The sequence below is a fragment of the Lithobates pipiens genome, unplaced genomic scaffold, assembly GCF_037356315.1.
Source record: "Lithobates pipiens isolate NorthernLeopardFrog02 unplaced genomic scaffold, aLitPip1_a1.2 Scaffold_23, whole genome shotgun sequence".
Lineage (NCBI taxonomy): Eukaryota > Metazoa > Chordata > Amphibia > Anura > Ranidae > Lithobates > Lithobates pipiens.
The window spans coordinates 278956252-278976061 of record NW_027507785.1 but is presented as its reverse complement, the minus strand read 5'-3'; the positions used below and the strand labels follow the sequence as shown (position 1 = coordinate 278976061).

General features: G+C 42.8%; 2 protein-coding genes across 2 annotated transcripts in view; both read right to left on the bottom strand.

Annotated features, from left to right (window-relative positions):
• The window catches only part of PODN (podocan), an 80895-nt gene extending 75556 nt beyond the window's left edge, over positions 1-5339 (bottom strand). The window contains exon 1 of the mRNA XM_077453310.1: positions 4141-5339. The gene's annotated coding sequence lies outside the window, so the exon portion shown is untranslated. The remainder of the gene's footprint in view (positions 1-4140) is intronic.
• Positions 5340-5479: 140 nt separating this feature from the next.
• SCP2 (sterol carrier protein 2) overlaps positions 5480-19810 on the bottom strand; it is a 60120-nt gene continuing 45789 nt past the window's right edge. Inside the window, exons 12-16 of the mRNA XM_077453312.1 lie at positions 17491-17647; positions 12948-13038; positions 10225-10354; positions 9282-9361; positions 5480-6095 (exon numbers count right to left, since the gene is read on the bottom strand). Coding sequence (XP_077309438.1) covers positions 6000-6095; positions 9282-9361; positions 10225-10354; positions 12948-13038; positions 17491-17647 — 554 coding nt within the window. The 3' untranslated portion in view covers positions 5480-5999. The remainder of the gene's footprint in view (positions 6096-9281; positions 9362-10224; positions 10355-12947; positions 13039-17490; positions 17648-19810) is intronic.

Here is a 19810-nt window from a genome sequence, read left to right as displayed (position 1 = left end):
TAAGCACTGGAAGTGTGATCTCTGTAACGGATCCAGTTGTGGCAACATTTTCTGATATATATCATGCCGCCCCCCCCCCCCCCCCCCAAAAAAAAAAATCTAAATTATTTTTTTCATTAAAAATACACTTAAATCATATATAACCAAGAGGCATAAAAGCTACACACATTTTGACTCCATGTACACTGGACGTTAAATTAAGGTTATAAAAATGGCAGTAGCTTTGCAGTAAGTCTTTCAATGTTTTTTAACGGTTTCACATTAGCATTTTTTAGTGTTTTTCTGCATTACCGTTTTTTTTTTTTTCAATGGATCAAAAACGCAAAAAAATGCTGGGTTGCCACGTTTTTGAGCGTTCGGTGTTTTGTGGTTGGAAAAACGACTCCTGAACGCAATTTTATGCCATTCAGAAAACAGCCCATTAACTCCACTGCTGATAAAAGTTCAAAAACATCCATGTGTGCATGAACACAATAGGATAACATAAAGTGGAGTTTATGGGCTGTTAAAAAAAAAAAAACGGCCATTTATGAGCTCCAGTGTGCATGGAGCCTTCAACTGGCTCTTTATACCTGGGTTCCCTTATCAGCCCTATGGTTTCTCCCACATGTTCTACTGCTTGTGGGGACCCTGTCAATGGTAACTCACCATCAATATTAACCCCCACCCCACATAACATACCCATCTGTTGGCTTTGATGGCCTTAAATGATTATAAATGTGTTGACACTGTGAGACTGTGCATATGCAACCTATCCAGTCCACATTATGGAGAGTTCATCGGGGAAGCAAGAGAACATGGCCATACTAGTTGGGTAGAAAAGGAAAATCTAGTGGAGAAATCTTACTACTGCCATTGACTATGAATATGCAATGCCAGCATGCAAGCATCCATAAAAACAAATAGCACACATTGGTCACTACCTCCACCTTGAAATCAGAGTTGTGCACAGGGGCATAACTATAGGGGGTGCAGCAGTCGCGACTGCAACCGGGCCCTGTGATGCAGGGGGGTACCAGTGCACCATGTGCAGCAGCATAGGCAGCTAGGGGTACCAGTGCACCATGCATATGGGTGGCTGGAGGTGGAGGGTGACTAGCAGAGCTCCATGCTCGAATATCGCACTGGCTGCTCTTTAGTTGTGCATTCCCGCATGACCTGTGTCCTCGGCTGGCTCCTCAGAGTACCCCTCTCCTGCTCCATGCATTGCCGCTCAGTCCGATGTCTGTTCTCCCCAGCCAGAGTCCTGCCCCCCCCCCCCCTAGTCTGGCCCACTCTGCACTGCATACTTCTCCCGGGTAAACAAACTTTAAGCACACAGATGCAGTGCAGCCCTATGAGAGCCGGCTTGCCGGAGGACACTGCAGGCTTGGCTGCCAGCCCTCCTCCTCCCCTGTCATACACAGATGATGAAAGGTCTTTCTGGGAGATATGCTGATCGCCCGTCCAGCACACTGGATGGAGCCCAGGCCAACATGGATGAGTGCGCCATTGCACACCCCCTCCATCTCTCCCTGGGGACAGGGACCCCTTCTCACGTGGGGACAGGGACCCCCATCCCCTGGGGACTGAGACCCCTTCTCACCTGGGGGCAGTAACTTCATCTGCCCTGGAGAAAAGGACCTCATCTCTTCTGGGGACGGGGACCCCATCCTGCCTAGGGACAGTCCCCCAATGGGGCACCTAAAAATAAAATAATTTAAAAAAACTACTGATACCAGTGGTGGAACTACAGGGCTCACAAAGGTCATACCTGTGACCACGCCCTAGCGTTCCACCACCAGACTCAGAGGGAAGGGCCCTGGCTGGGGTTCAGGGGGGCCCTTCATGGTTTCTTGCATCGGGGCCCTGAAGGTTCTAGTTACGCCACTGGTTGTGCATATTTCTTGAACATAGCCTATAGCCAAACCCTTGAAAAAGCTGGCTTGACCAGCAAATGTCAGGTCTACTTGGGAAATGGGTAGCTGCTGTGGGCCACGGGAATGCATTAATATACTGCTAAAAAAAAAGAAGCTTGTACAAGCGCTGATGGTGTTGGATAACCTTCTGTGCATACAGAACTAATCTTCTGTGACATTTGTACCCGAGCCCTTTCAGGGGTGACGTGGAGCACAGAGATTAGCCCGGAGATTGTGACAATATTTTTGTCTACAGGCCATGTTTATCCTCTCTGGATTGCGGAGATCAATTGCAAATTCCAGATTACAAACTTGATTGCTAACATTTTGTATCCAGTACCCCCAATAAGTCTAAGAGGATAGATTATAATAAAAAAAAAAATTTATATATACACACACACACACACACAAAAACATTTTTTTCGATTGGCTGATATGGGATGTTTACAAACAATCTATGCTTAGCTACCCATTTTGGGGGCACTAGCAGCGCAAGAAGACGTTTTCCCCTACGATACAGAAAGGACCTGGCCTCTGTAGCTGCACGTGGGTGCCATTAATTCTTAATGGCACCCGCACACATCTAGCTGGGTAATTTTGGTTTACCAAAATTCATGGTGCTGCAGTACCATTCAGTTTGGTGCAGTGTGCTATAAAAATTGTGCCGCTGTATTTTTAGCATTTCACAACCTATTGAAATTAATGGGCTGCCCTAAATGTGTCACCTGGAAATGAATCAGAAAATGGCTGGCGACTCGGATGCTCTTGAATAAAAATCCTTTATTTGGTTACATGGGTACAGGCTATGTTGACATGTTTCGGCTAAGAAGCCTTCATCAAATGCTTTGAAGCAGGGGTCTCAAACTGGCGGCCCTCCAGCTGTTGCGGAACTACAAGTCCCATGAGGCATTGCAAGGCTGACAGTTACAAGCACGACTCCCACAGGCTGAGGCATGATGGGACTTGTAGTTCCGCAACAGCTGGAGGGCCACCAGTTTGAGACCCCTGCGGAAGGCTTCTTAGCCGAAAACGCATCAGCGTAAACCTGTACCAGTGTACCCATTTAACCAAATAAAGGACTTTTATTCAAGAGCATCCAAGTCGCCAGCCCTTTTCTGATTCAAGTAGTGCATTTTGGGGCCTGAACGTCCTGACTAGAGCACCGGTTCATAGATCATCATATTGGCAGTGGAGTTGGGGTATCATTTTTCTTCAAATGCATGGGACTGTGCAAAAAAAAAATAAAAAAAATGCACACACCTTTATGATGTGGACCAGCCCTAGGATGGTTTGTTTGGATTGTGACATGAGAATATGTTTTATTGCCAGTGTATATTGTGTGACTTGCGTGCTGCTATGTGAAAAAACTCAAACAGGTGATAATAGTGTATCAAAGGAAGAGAACAGGTGCAACCATTTGGAAGTGCACTCAGAACACAAACATGAATGTAATAAGGTCTATAAAATGGTGCGCTTGTTCAATTAACTATAACCAAGTAAATATTGAGCAAAGATTAATATACTTAGTGAATCAAAATAAGTGAAAAACAATAAATATAAATTAGTAAAATATAAGACGTCTAAGTGCAAAGACATGGGAATGACTGTTCAATCCATATTGTAATTTGTAGAGAAAAAATATTCGGTGAAGCAAAGGATCAAACAGCAACCACCCCCCACCAATGAATAGATTGGCCGCTCACTTCCAGGAATGACCATAAAGGTCAGACAAAGCTTTAAATCTCAGTGGATAGCTGCTCTGATCCCTGCTGTATAGGTTCCAATACATCTGCATAAACACTCTCATATCGTGCCTCTTGAACGAACGTCACTCATAGAAAGCAAAAATACCCATAGCGCAATATTGACAGTAAAATATAACAAAATGTATTCAATGCCTGCTTACATACAAATTTGATTACATCCGCAGTACAAATAGGAGTAGGAACACAATCGCCTCCTCACCACACCTTGGTACTCTGTGGACACCGGAAGTGACATCACAAGTCTCCACCCGACGCGTGGCTTCACTGGTCACGTGACTTCCTCATGGATCAAAAGGCTCAGTGTGAAAGGGGTCTTAAAATAACACTAAATGGAATGAACCGTTTTCTCTACAAAACACTTCAGTGCTAAACTCAAAGCAAATCTTTAATCTCGCTTCCTTTCAAAATGCTAATCAAGGGTGTAACTCCCCCCATTGATACGTTTATTGAATCCATGAAGACAAATGAATACTCACATGCTATTGAGAAATATCAAGCAAAACAGATCTGCTCCAGCTCAGATGCAATGTGCCTCGTCCTAGGAGCAAATGGCCCACTGCCTCCCCTCCCCTTCTATCCCTTTTCATCCATATCAAGAAAAGATTACATTTTCTATTCTCGTGTTCATAGATGATGCAACAATTGTTGAATGCTATCCAACCCAGCATCCTTTCACCCCTGACAATTATGAAATAGAATGACCTTTAATACTGCCAGCTTTGCTCGGACATTCCAGATCTAGGTATTCATACTCGCTTATCCATCCACCATACTTCATGATAATGCTCCAGCCATACAGTCAAATACATAAATATGTATTTTTCCTCAAGTCTTAACAGCATATATACCAACACTTCCCCTCTTGTTAAAATACCCCCCCCCCCCCCCGTGAACCGCCAGCTGGGCATTGGCTCTGACACCCTGGTGATGATCAGAGGACACTATACCTACTACTCTAGAAAGGTATGGATCTACATGGAAAGTCATGTAGAGTCAAAACATAGCATTATACTTTGTATACAATTCTAAATGTGTTTTCTCCATTGTAGAAGTTGTAGGCAATCTGCTCTTTTTGATGTTCTTGCACCCATGAAGAAGAAAAATCTATTTTGAAAAGCGTTGGCTGTTTTCCATCAGCATTTCAAGCAGCCACCACATCAAAGAATTGGTTAGCTGCGAAATAATAAAAATGTTTGCTTTTATGTTTAATGCCGCTTTGAGGATGTCACAGGAGGGGAGGGAAGAGAGTTTGCCACAGCTAAAAAAATAAAAGCTGAGCCTCAGGTTAGTAAAGCTTCAATCGCCAATAATAAAAAAAAACTGCCTATGTAAACTTGTCAAAGTTTTGTATTCAAGAGGATCCCATACAGTGGTGGCCCATGCATTGTGGGTGCACGGGCACCGCCCCCTAAAGCCACCATCTCCATCTCCATGTGCCCAGCCCCTTTTAGGACACATGGACTTCTATGGTGGGGGCAGGAGGGGTGTATTTTTTCGAAGCACCCAACTAGAGCCAGAGGCTCTAAAAGGCTTCAAAAAGGGGTGGGCTCGGGGCACAGATAGTGCGCCCTGATCCCACCCAATTGTGTGACCATAGCAAATGGTCCGTGGGGGGGTTGGGCTTGGGTCTCAGCGGTGTGTTCCGGGAGGGACGCTGGAAGCATTTTTAGGGGCACACTGGCAGCAATTGATTTTATTATTTTTTCAAAAATGTTTGCGCCCCCCCAAAAAAAATAAAAAATTTGGAGCACCAGCAACCACTGATCCCATGTATAGTAAACTTCATGTAGAGGCAGGCAAAAACAGAAGCACAGACATTATTAGTATTTTTTTAATCAAAAGTCATTAGAGAAAAAGTCATACTATAGAAGCATTTTGTTATATTTGAGTCCTGTAGAGCACAGTGCATGAATCCAGAAACCCGAGCAGGATTTCAGGGTAAGGGCTCACTTCTGTGATAAACAGAATCACTTCAATTATTTATACTCTAGATTTGCTTCAGAGGTTATTCAGATCCATTAGTGTTCGTGAGATGAACAGACTACAGCGAGTAGATGATGTTAAGCGATTACAGGGTGATCCCTCCATACAGCCCATGTCATTTCTGGAGAGGCCAGCAATGCTCACCATTTATCAGTAATTCAGAAGAGGAACATATAGGTGTATTAGGACCATATCAGGTACTGACCCCTCCAGAAATAAAAGGGGAAGATGGTTCTTCACTTTTCAGTTGCAAGACAGTAGCAGTTGCTGTTGATCCCAAATGAGTCCATCTCATCATTCCATTGGACTTCAGCTATGGTGGTTCACATTTATCTGGTAGTGGTTTATCACTTTATAGCTTGGCTTTCACTGGCTGCAGTTGTAGGCTCTGCAGTTTCATGGCTAGTCCCATATTTCCGTTGATTTTCAGCTTGCCCTGGAAGAAAGCCTGAGAGGACAAGTATATGATTAGCAGAGATGCACTTAAAGAAGTTTTAAGAACTGCAAATACAAAGTAGGTTATGGTGTGGCACTGGTATTGATGGAGAAAAAAAAACAAAACACAGATTTATTGGTTCACACAAGATCTACAGTAGCCACAAACAGTTGTCAGGTATATGAACAGACTCATAATGTTGAACACATTGTATTGCAGTAAAACATGATTTTCCATAACAAAGGTCCAAAATAAGTGCAAGGATGCATCCTAGTGACCTGATGTGTTTCGTGAACAACAGTTCACTTCCTCAGGGGTTGATGCAAACTTGATATAAAACTGTTAAAGGGAATACCCTCAGTGGCTCCATGATGATCAGCGAAGCAACACTCTGTTCTAGAGCACATGTTCCACCAAGTCATCATCATGGAGGCCATTATGTTGGTTTGGCCCCACGTTCTCCCAGTTTGCCCTACTGGACCTTTTTGGATCTTACACCCACAGCTCCCGAGACACATATTTTCAGCGATAGTCCAGTATATATGAACATGTGTGTTCCCTCTTAAAGTGGTTGTAAACCCTCCTATAGTACTTGTCTACATTCAAAGCATACTGCAATAACTTGCATATAGCTTGGTTTTATTTTCCCCACAGCTGCACTGTTCCCGAGAAATCGACCCCTGTCACCTGCAGTGAAGCCTTTCTGCTCCGATTCACGGCACACTTAGGCCACTTTCACACTGGGGTGTCGGCGGTAAAGTACCACTATTTTTATTTTTGCGGATGTTTTCGGCCATGAGCAGGGCACTTTTAACCCCCGCCAGCAGGCGAAAGAGGGTTAAAAAACGCCCACAAATGCACCACTGCCCATTGATACCAATGGGCAGGGGCGCTTTAGGAGCGGTGTATACACTGCTGTGGCTTGTAGGACTTTTTTTTACTGTCCTGCCAGCGCACCGATCCAGTGCGAAAGCACTCAAGCTTTCACACTGGAGTGAGAGGAGAGGTGCTTTACAGGCTATATAGCGCCTGTAAAGCGACTCCGTGTGAAAGCAGCCTTAGAGGCTATCAAACCCTTCACTAATGTGCCGTTCCGGCGTCATCAGCACTCGGCGGCATCTATTTTAATCCCACAAGAGCTTGGGTACTTATGGGCCATGTAAACATCAGGTCTATGGCCAGCAAGATGGGAAGAACCACACATGTGCAGGATTACGGCAGGAAGGGTGGAAATATACTCCTCTCTGGAACAGGATTCCAGGAGCTGACATGGAGCAGCCTGCTGCCAGGAGATTGATATAGAAAGTAAAGAAAATGTATACAAAACCTGACTTTAATAGAAGAATTGACATGGCAGTGTACTTTATAATATTTGAAAGTATTGATTCAAAGATGAATGTGGATTCTGTAGGCTGAGTTTACTTCCTCTTTAAGCCACGTACACGCAATCAGATTTTTGGATGACCGTTCGTCCATTTTTTGTTGCATGCTAGTTTCATGTCGAAAGTGAAGAAGTTACACAAAATACAAAAAATTCTTGTACGACAGAATACAGCTTCAGAAGTGACATAATGTGTTAAATAGTTTTGTATATATTCTTCCTTTTTGAGCATGGGTAGTCTTGCTCTTATGATTTATTTTTGGAGGAAAACCATACTAATTAAAAAAACGGAAATCGGACGTTGAGTTCAGGTACGATAAAAATTATATAACCTGCACATCAGGACTTTTTCGTCTGAAAATTTAGATTTGACTGTCGAATAGACCATACTAAATGGTAAGATTATCGGATGATCAGTTGTTGTACCTTAATTATCGAATACGAATTTCGGATCGTGTACAGGGCTTAACAGTTTTATATCAAGTTTGAATCCATCCCTGAGGAAGTGAACTGGTGTTCACGAAATGCTTCAGGTCACTAGGATACATTCTGCTTATTTACATACATACGGATTGTAAAAAAAATAAAAATAAAATAATAATAGTACGGATTGTATGTATAGTCATGTTGCTTTTCGGAGAGGTAGAGGTTTGCAAACAAACTCTGGCAGCTCATCTGCATCTCCCAGGGTCGTCTTTAAGGCAGGGCAAAAGGGGCAGCTTCCCTGGGCCCTGTCATTGTTGTGGGGCCCAGAGCAGCTGCCTCATACTTGCCAACTATCACAGTTTAAATTCCCTTGTCCCTTGAGGGTTTTAGTCCTGTGCTGTGTCCCGATATCTCAGTGTGAAGTTCTGTTACTAATGCTGCCCAGATGGCTCACCTGCAGACCCTGTGTTTACACGTAAATGCCGGCATTAATATGCAAATAGCGACGGCATTCATATGTAAGTAGCTGTGGTGGAACGGCACTACAAATGCGGAAGAGAGTGCCAAAAGCACATGTCAGCAGATGCATGAGGTGTCATTAACAATTAATGGCACTGCTGTATATCTGCTAAAGGGCAGCACATTTCTGTGGTGTCAGGAAAGATTTTGCATGTATTCGACACAAAGAAAGAAAGAAAGAAAGAAAGAAAGAAAGAAAGAAAGAAAGAAAGAAAGAAAGAAAGAAAGAAAGAAAGAAAGAAAGAAAGAAAGAAAGAAAGAAAGAAAGAAAGAAAGAAAGAAAGAAAGAAAGAAAGAAAGAAAGAAAGAAAGAAAGAAAGAAAGAAAGAATCACACCGTTCCCTCCCCCCAGCACTGCCACTGAACCCAGGAGTCCTAGGATCTCTAGGAGTTTTCTGTCCATTAATGGGGTCCCTCACCTCCCCAGTCAATGGTATGCCGGCAGTGAGATGTGCTGTAACTTCTAGAAACACAACAGTAATGATGTGCAGTAATCTCTAGCAACCAACCAGTGAGCAGTATTGATGTACAGTAATCTCTAGCAACCAATCAACAAGCAGATATCATGTGCTGTAACCTCTAGCAACCAGTCAGTGAGCGGTAATGATACACTGTAACCTCTGGCAACCAATCGATATCACTACCTGATCTGAATCAGTAAACGGATTTTGAGTCTAGCTGCCATTTATTGTATGTTTAGAGCCAGTGGAGAGCGAAACTGCATGGGGGGGGGGGGGGGCTCAAGAAAATATTTGCCCAGACTCCACGCAATATTAAAAAGACAGCCCTGATCTCTTATACATTTCACAAGTAGCTGTTTAACTGACAGGTTTTCCCCAATGATTGCAACCTATTTGAAACCAAATACTTACTGTCTGAGGATTAATCTTTCCAGTCATCAAAGCCAGGAGGTCAGAGTCTGCCATTGTGATTGTGCAATCCGCCTTTTTATCTGCAACACAAGCGACAAAGCAAGTGTATTAAGCAATCTTATTACATATCTGAAATACCGTTCAGTGTCAGACCGATGGCAGTGTAAAGTCTTCCTTGACAAAATGGTTTCTCCTGCAGTTTGGGATGGAGTGAGAAAAGGCAGAAGAGAAAGTGAAGGAGTTTTTATCAGACTTAGTTTCTGTGACACCAAAACAAGAAAACGAAAAAAAGGGAAGGGTGTCATCAGAAAAGGAAGATGAAAGAAGCAAAAATAGATGGGGAAAAAAAAAAAAAGACTTAAGTATATAGGAAATGTATTTTCTGCTGTCTCTTTAAACTTTTATTTTGGGCATATACAGATCTATTTCCACACTTAACAAGTGTCTAGCCACAAAGAATAGGTTCACCAAAAATTATTATTCATAATTTTTTATTAATCTTTTTTGCAGGTAAAAAAAAAAATAAAAAAAAAAAAGCATTTATTTATTTATTTTTAATTGGGAGCGATTAGCAGATCATGGGTGCAATCCCAGGCTCCTGCGGAATGTCACTGTAGCGGTCTGCTTGAACCAGGAAGGCAGTTACTGGCCGACAGGAAGCATCAATGAGCTACCTAGAGCGCTCATCAGGGCCCCCGCAGTTCATTGAGAACTACAAGCCATCAGCCGAAATGGCTTCACAGAACTCTGAATTAACTCTGTAGCCGGGTGGGTGGAGCCCCGGGGGCTGCTGCACCAGTAACATATTACACCGAGAATATGGCTATAACATGAATCATCTTACAAAAAGGTGAACTTATCCTTTAACAGCCTACTGGTGTAAGATCACACAATGATTGTACACAAATGAATTATCTACTTTAGCCAAAAATCAGAGATTCACCTGAGTCATAGTGCACCGATCCTTTTCCATTCTTCACATCAACAACCCAAAGGGCCTCCTTCCCTCCAGGCCCATCTTTTACCTTAAAGGCAAACACACCTCCAATCTTTTTTACAAATTGCTCCCCTTCCTTTGAGACACATGAAAGCAAAAAAAATAAATAAATCAATCAACACCGGATATTAGTCACATCAGCGGTATCATCTTTTTCCTTCAACAAAAACAAATCCTTAAGTAGAATTCCAGGATAAATCTAACTAATCCTAAAAATGCTCCCTTCCCCCTCCTGAAAAACTTATGTAAGGTACCTTTCACACGAAATGTCAATGGGGGGCCCGCTTGGCTCTGCCTGAAAAACAAACAGGTGGATCCGAACGGGCCACCCACTGACACCTATGGACACCCGCCCTTCATTCGATCAAGGCAGACGTATGGCGATATGTTCAGCCATCCATCTGGTGGATCGGATGAAAAAAACAGACATGCTGTCCATTTTCGTCTGATCTCCCCATAGGAATCAGCGGGGCTCCAACAGGTCCCTCCCCGCTCAGCAAGCAGAGATGGACCCGTCATCCGCCGAGCAGATCGGCCCCGTGTGAAAGGGGCCTAAGAAAGATGTATTAACTTATTTTCAGCCTGCTCTGGTTCAGTCACATGACTGATCTCCACTGATTGGCTGGCTCTTCCTGAACAGCCCACTTTGGCCTTTGTGCAGCTGGGGGAGCTCAGAGCTTCTAACAGTAAGTAATTACAGAGCTTCCTTGGTAGCTAAAGGTAGCTTATAATAGTAGCATGTGAAGGTAAAAAGTTAAGTGTAGTGCAAGATGGGATGTAGCTCTGCAAAAGGTGTTCCGCCTGACATCTTAGCCTGCGATAACGAAAAACAAGAGAAGGGAGCACTGACCTAGTGCAATTCAATTAAAACCTTTATTAGAGAGTAAAAAGTAACAAAAAAAAAAACACAAACACTTACAAAATGTAAATGATTAATTAGCACATCAAAGCTAAATATGAACTGAACGTCTCTAGGACTACTGGGACACTGCAAACATGCAAGGAGACCAGAACGTGTCTGATGGCTAGGCTGGTGGGTTTCCAGGGAGAACCCTCTTCCTCAGAGCCAAAAGAACCAAATGACCCACCACACACAGACGACGTAAGCCGTCAAGTCAATGCAAGTCTTCTCAAGTCACCCCCAAAGTAGTGAAGGAACCTTTTTCTAAGTCGGAGCGACTTGCGAAAAAAATAAAAGGGGGGTTCAGTTTACCCCCTGTGTTATTTCCCTTCTTTATTATACCCTTGTGATTCCTTTACTGGTGTTGGTGAGAAAAAAAAAAAAATATATATATATATAAAAATAGATAAATTAATTTAAGACCTCTCTACCCTCTAATGATTAAATTATGGGCATATTTATTGGCCTTTAACCAACTTTTAACATTAGTCATTATTACGTGATTTTATTCCGTATGTGTCCTTACTTTGGTGTGTTATTTATATTTTTGTGCTTAAGAGGATCCTTTGCCTTCCTTTATTATTTCTAAAAATTGTGTTATTTACTTATGTGTCCCCACCAATAGTTATCTCTCCTCCCCCCTTGCCCCAAGCCCCCCCTCCAATAATGTTTCCATCACTTATTCACTTCACATATACCTTAAAAAAAAAAAAGTTGTGGTTCGGTTCTCATTTATTTTTTTTATTTTATTTTTTTTACCCTTTCTCTGATGCACCTTTGGAGGACACGAGCTCACGCAGCAAATTTTCCATTTTCTTTCCCTTCCTTCCTCCCCTCTCCCCTTGGAGACGTCGGGAGGGATTATCAGAATTCTTCATCTAGTATATCTTAATCTTTCTCTATCTCTCGGGAATAGTGCTTCCAGCCTGCCCATATGTTTTTATATTTTTCTTGTTGATTTTTTATATCATATCCATTTTTCAGCCTCCATTATTTTATCTACCTCTCTCTTCCATTCCAGTAAGGTGGGACATGCTATTTGCTTCCAGTACCTGGGTATTAATACTTTTGCTGCATTTAGCAGATGTGGTATGACTCCTTTTTTGTATGATTTGATGGATCCCTCTGTCCCATGAATCAGATATTGTAGAGGTGTCATTTCTATGGCTTTTGCTGTTATCCTCCTTATCCATAATGCCACTCCCTCCCAGAATATCCTAATTTTTGGGCAATTCCGCCATATATGGGAGGTATGTACCCTTATCTTTACATCCTCTCCAGCAATATCAGGGATATGCAATTAGCGGACCTCCAGCTGTTGTAAAACTACAAGTCCCATCATGCCTCTGCCTCTGGGTGTCATGCTTGTGGCTGTCAGAGTCTTGCTATGCCTCATGGGAATTGTAGTTCTGCAACAGCTGGAGGTCCACTAGTTGCATATCCCTGCTCTATATCAACAATGGCAGGGCCTTAAGTGACAAAATTTAATTAGATTTTTACGTTTGGGGAAAAAAATTAAAATTAAATTAAACCACACACAGAAATATTAAAATTCTTAGCATTGGATATAGAAATTTGTCTGTAAGGTTTATTCTAGGACATGAAAGGTAGTTGCCCTATGAACAAATCACAAGTTCAAACTATCTCTTATCACTTGATAAGGGGATTGTTGATCGCAGTAATCTGTATCAACGGGTCAAACTTATTTTTTATTGATAATACACTGTAAAAAAAAAAAAAAAAAAAATAATAAACCACCCCCTCTTACCTCTTGCAGCTTCTTTTCAATCTCCTTGAACACATATTCAGCTTTAAATCCATCTGCCGCACTGGTTGGTGCCAGCTGGATACGGGTGGACCTGAAAAGACAGACATTGCTTAGTCATGTGGCAGTAATAGAGCGCACTGATCACTGACCGTAAACATTTTAGCCTCATGCACAGTAGTAGGATTTTCTTTAAAGTGAACCCATAAGCAACAGGTGTCACGTGGTGTCTGCCATTTAATGTACTAGCTATATAGTCTCTTCTGTGCACCCCTCTGATCCGGTTTCACTTCACTTAGCAAGGATCAGAATATAAACTGCGTTACCCTTGGCCCATTCCTGCTAGCTTTGCCAAAGTTCATCAGTGCATGGCTCTGCCAGCAGAGCTCTGTGCCACAAAAGTCCTTTGTGCGATTGATTTGTCAAAAAATTTCCATACAACACCTGCATCCAATCAAATGCAAGCACGCTTCGGCTATTATGTCAGCCAGTGGGCGCTGGCTGTCAGAATGCAACAGCCCAGCTGAGGAGATTCATCCGCCTCAGTAAAAACAAGGATTGGAGGGACATGCAGAAGGGCATTCTGTAGCACAAAAGTTAGCAGCAGACCCCTTTAGAGATCTACTCAGACTTCTACCTTAAAATGGGTTAAAGGACTGACAGCTTAAAGCTGCAGATTAAAATCTGCTTATATTTTGGCTTTCCCGATTCATACTTCCCCCCTCATCTAAGTGCTAATGCGGGGGGGGGGGGGGGGGGGGCGGAATAATCGGAAAATTAAATCTGCTTTTATTACTCGCCATACTATGAATCTGGTGATCATGGCTTTTGGGAGGGGCTGGCAAAGTGCTGTGATTTTTAAGGAAGCTATGTACAGCATCCTGTTGGCACCCCCCCACCATGATCTACATGCGGCGCCTATAGAAGCACAAAGCCTCCGTACTCCTCTAAAGAGCCCTCAGCATTGATGCAAGCAGTAGGCTGGCTCTTGGGAGGAGTTGTGCAAATATATATAAAAAATAAAAATATCACTAGGGCATCGCAGTGGCTAAGTGGTTAGCACTTCTGCCTAGCAGCACTGAGATCATTGGTTCAAACCCAATGATTGTACTACCTGCCTGGAGTTTGCATGTTCTCCATGTGCCTGCATGGGGTTTCCCCCAGATACCCAGATTTCCTCCAACACTCCAAAGACATGCTGGTAGGTTAATTGGCCCTGGTATGCATGTATATATGGATGAGAGTTGGGAACCCTAGATTGTAAGCTCCTTGATGGCAGAAACTGATGTGAATGTATAATATATGTAAAGCGCTGTGTAAATTTACAGTGCTATACAAGTACCGGTAATAAATAAAATATCTTGATGGGTGGATGTCAGTATGAAGGAGGCAGGATACATTTTCCTAGAGACCTCAAGAATGAGCTGCTAGAGCAGGGATATGCATATAGCGGCCCTCCAGCTGTTGCAAAACTACAAATCCCATCCTGCTTGTGGCTGTCAGTCTTGCTATGCCTCATGGGACTTGTAGTTCTGCAACAGCTGGGAGGTCCGCTAATTGCATATCCCTGTGCTAGAGGATGCTGGACATCCTCTAGGCAGAAAATGAGGCAGGCTGAATCTGACTTGATAAAGCTTCGAATGCACGCTGTGAGAGAATTACAGTGTGCAGTGAAATCATAGTTTGAGTACAGGAGAGGAATCTGTGCAAGACTGAAAAGGTAAGGCTGGAGTTCATGGAAAAGACACTAAGGCAGGGGTCTCACACTGGCAGTCCTACAGCTGTTGTGAAATTACAAGTCCCATGAGGCAATGCAAGGCAGACAGTTACTAGCATGACTTCCTCAGGCAGAGGCATGATGGGACTTGTAGTTCCGCAACATCTGGAGGGCCACCAGTTTGAGACCCCTGCACTAAGGCCTCTTGCACAAGATACTTTCGGTTTAATCAAACTTTTTTAATGCATGTTCGCTTACATTTCCGCGCATGTGCGGTAGCTTGTTCTCGTATTGACAATGTTAATGGACAAATCTGTGTGGAAGAGGCATAAATTACTGACCAAAAATGCAGATTTATCAATTTTGCTGAAGAATACACTGCGCTCATGCAGCGTGCATAGGCACATTACAATTAATGGGCTGTATTTTAGCTCAGTAAAAAAAAATTAAAAAAATATATAATACAGAGCTTTTTCAAGCTGCAGTGTGCAAGAGGCCTAACAAATACAGTCTGTGATCCCTTGAATGGGAGATGATGATTCCAAGAAGACCTTACATTACCTTCCACCAAGGGCAGCCCGGGACACATGGTGCTGCATACGGACATACTCTAAGTAGTCAGTAGTAAGTGGATTAATTAGGGTAAAGGGAGATCACTGAAGATCAGGGGACCCCCTGTAGTGGGGGGCTCAGACGGATACCTTTCTTGCCGCACATGACAATCATGTCAGCTTAACCTTTAACATTGTTTAGCAGTAAGTTCCCTGTCTTCATGTATTTTCAGGACATGATTGATGCCGTCTGATCACCTGAAAATGGAAGAATTAATACGCCTATATCCCATCACCCGTTTTTTTTCTGATAACAGCCCATGTGTACATGGCCACATAGGATAACATGGAGAGTTTAATGACTGTAGAAAAAAACATCTACAGCCAAAAACAGCTGCTGTAAAAACATCAAAAAAGTCCAGTGTGCATGAGGCCTTATAGTCAGTCCGATGCCTGGCTGGGTTTGCCTTCAATACTTTAATACCCAGAATAAACAGAGTGAATGACTGTGGAAGAAAAAGCGTGAATTCCCAATCTCTAGATTTGTTCCACCAGGTTCGAGACAATGTACCGAATCCAAAAATTAGCATGGAAGCCAGGCAACTAGCATTTTCAGGAGAAGAAGTCAGCAATGTTTAAATTGGCCCCAAATTATAATATATATATATATATATATACACATATACACACACACACACACACACACACAAAGTCAGAAACCTTGAATTGTAAGCGCCTTGAGGGCAGGGACTCTATGTGAATATACAATTTGTAAAGCACTGTTTAAATTGTCAGCACTCCAAGTAACTCAAATGAATAAATAACTGCTAGCAAATATTCTTGTATTATGGATGGTGAAATCTACAGATATTCACTTGTTTGGCCCATAGGCTGAATGACAGAAATTAACTATGTATGGGTAGCCTTAGCAATGTTCCCTTTAAAGTTCAATCTACATTATAGATAAGCTGCCTTGCAGCAGTGGGGTCCTTGGTTCAAATCCCAGCCAGGATGTTATCTGCATGGAGTTTGCACGTTCTTCCTGGACTTGTGTAGGTTTCCTCCCACACTCCAAAGACATGCTGGTAGGTCAACTGCCTCCTGTCTAAATTGTTCCTAGTATGTGTATGTATAGGAGATAAGGATGGGAGAGCTCTCTGGGGCTGGGTTCACACCATCTTTGAATGCGGCTCACAGCATGGGTCCAGTGCAGCCTCGTTCACCGTTTCAGGGCTGATTTCAGCCCCGACCTGAACAACGGACAAAAAGACAAAAACAGGACTCTTGTGCTAATTCACTCCATAAAGAGCCGGTCAAAATCTCCTGTGATTGTGAATTAGATGTGAGGACTCTGCATCCAATTCGCAATAGTGTGAACCCAGCCTGAGGGCATGGACTAATGTGACTGTATAGCATGTAAAGCACTGCGTACATTGTCAGCACTATATAAAAATGATTGTAATAAAATGTAGTACAATTGGAAAAAGTTTCCAAGTACACAGAACACCTCCATGCCTGTTCAGTTTCTCCAAGTTCATGGAAAAAATAAAAATTATATTTATATTATTATATATTTTTTTCCCCTTCTCTCCCCAAACAGGTGGAGTGAATAGCAGATCATTTGATCTCTCAGTGCAATGCAATCAAGCCCTCCCAAAGGCCAGACGTAGAAAACTGTCAATCTGAGACTGCTGCACTTATTAAAAATCCAAATGAAATGGAACTTTGTAATTCTAATTTGCAACTTTGGATTTTTAATAAATTTTAAGTGAAACAATCCTGGGATTGAAATATATATTTTTATCTCTTTAGTTGCACAATTTTGGAGGTGGCTAAAAAGACTTTTATTCGGAGAGAGGTTGGTCACATGATAAAGGCAGTTTTGCTTCTCTAAATAAAACATTACCCACAATCCATCACTTCCTCGCGACAACAGACCTGTGGGCGATTTACTTGCAGGACTTCATTCACACATTCAAGCTTTCACACACAATGCAGACATGATAAAACCACAATGGGGCTGCAGTCAGTCATACTCGCCTCCTCCCAGCTGATGATCAGTGAGCGCGCACACACACACACACACACACACACACACACACACACACACACACACACACACACACACACACACAGCAAAGGTTAATCTGCATAAGCTGCATCCGAATACACAAGTCTTATATAATTGGTAGAAGGGATAACAGCAGTGCATCTTAGATTAGATTGATCCACTAAGCACAGGGCATAGAAAACTGATGGAGGAGTATAGGCGGCTCACCTGGGCTCTGCATCCTGGAATCCCATCTTGTATAAGGTGACCACCACGGCTCCCCCAAGTCCAATGTTGTGCTGCAGGGCTAGCTTGGCTCCGGGAACTTGTCTTTTACCGGCCTGACCTCTGAGCTGCCAGCAGAGTTCTGCACACTGAGCCAGGCCTGTGAACACAGAGGAGAGAGAGTCATCAGAGGGATCTGCTTCCGGCTCTTCACCGCACTCTGCTGGACACAATGTGCAACTGTCAGTCTTATTAACCCCTTCTTCACAAGACCCAGGTTCTCTAATACAAGCACTCATTAATGATGGTCAAATGGGGGGGGGGGGGGGGGGGAGGAATTAATAATAAGATAATCAATGCAACAGCTTACACAAAAAAAAAAAAAATCTGAAAGTTGCAAAAATACACACACATTTCTCACTATAAAATACATACTGTAAAAGCTGGTCATACGCTCATTTCAGACAAAGGTTTGTATGAATAATCATAAGAAATTTTTTATGGTTACATTTGATAGCATGATGAATGCCAAAGTACTGTTAAAAACCATACCACCACACCATAGAAACCCAGTCCGGATGCGTTTTAGATGCACGTTTTTAAGTCAGTCCAGTGCATTTTTTTCACCCTCTTTCTTAACTTTAAATAAGGACATGCGCATTTCAGTCCATTTTTGATGCTTTTACAGCATTCCAGTACAATTCAGGTAAAATGCAGCATGTTCTACTTTTTTTCTCCTGAAACTGCAAGCAATGGTGTGAACTATGCCATAACACCCATTTTACATTCTTTTAAATGCAGAAAAAAAACTGCACTGCACTGCATGTGGTGTGAACTGGCCCCGAGCCTAGGTTCACACTGCTGCTGAGCTGAACTCGCAGAATTTCATACCTGCATGTTAGTCCGACTTCAGGGGGGGGGGGGGGGGGTGATTTCAGAGACATATGTGCAGGTTCCTGCACAGATGTCTGTTGAAATTGCACCCGAAGTCTCCAAAAGTAGTACTGAAACTACTTTTGGGAATCCGATTTGGACAGTGCCATTGCCGGCAATAGCTGCCGATTTGGCATGCAATTTGCCAAATTAGCCCAATATGAACCTAGGCTTAGAGAGACTGAGTAGGTGACATTTTGCCTAAGAAGCACCAATTAAGTGCCTCTGAACAGTGATCTACCACATGTCGCTTTTTACAGAGGCTGCAGACATGGCCACACATGTAAAAATACAAAAAGAATCCCCTTAAGGACCAAAATCTAAGACGATTTGGGTGTGAAGTTCACACACACACACACACACACACACACTATACATTTGAGCTAAATGCTGCACTTATGCCTGAGATCTGGGTCTCCAGTGGTCTGACAATCCCCCCCGCATGGAGCTCTGATCAGCAATGTGAGCTCCAAGTGGACGGATTGTCAGCTTCTCCTCCCCTAGCCACAGTGTACCATTCATAGATATAAGGTCTATTAGGGCCAACATTGACAGATGCCGTTTACCAGATTTTCCATTGGACTGGGATAAGAGGGAAGAGGCAGAAGACAGTTAAAATAATAAGCTGGTCAGATCTCAGTTCACTGGCATGTAAGCTCAGGTAAAAATCACCATTGGGACCTGGGCTCAGGTGCGCCCACCGCCGGGAACTGGGCTCAGGTGCGCCCACCGCCGGGAACTGGGCTCAGGTGCGCCCACCGCCGGGACCTGGGCTGATCCGTGACAAGAGTTTATCATGTTTTGAATTCAAGCCTGGTTGTCATAGTTAGAAAATAAAGAACTCTGACCTTATGGAACAGAAACAATTTCACCAGTTTACTCCAGTGGATCAAATCTATGTTGTTGGTTTATCTCTGGTATCTGATCTGTGTCAGAGGGAAAACTAAGAGGGGGGTGAAGTTCAAGGTACACATTGTAAAGTCTCCCTGCCGCCATACAGATAAAAAAGGAGAGCAAACTCCATTATATCAATAATAATATATATGGAGCAGATAAGAGACGGACCTGACCACAGTCTCAGGCACTGCATACACCTAATCTGCCCTTTCACATAAATATTTGTGTGCAAAGTATGCATTGTATTTGTAAGTCAAGGCCTGTTTATGTGCTCCACATTATTTATACACTCAGATCTTTACTTCAATAATGTCAGTCTAATGTAAAAGTAGTACGCTATTCAGAATGAGAGATGTACAGTGTAAATCACTTAAAGTATATGTAAGCCCCCAAAAATGAACCATTTACTCCCTTGTGGTCTGTTAAAAAGCATTTTTTTTTTTGTCAGAAATTCAGACCTGTCCTGTGTTTTCAGCACACGTCCTGCTTTATC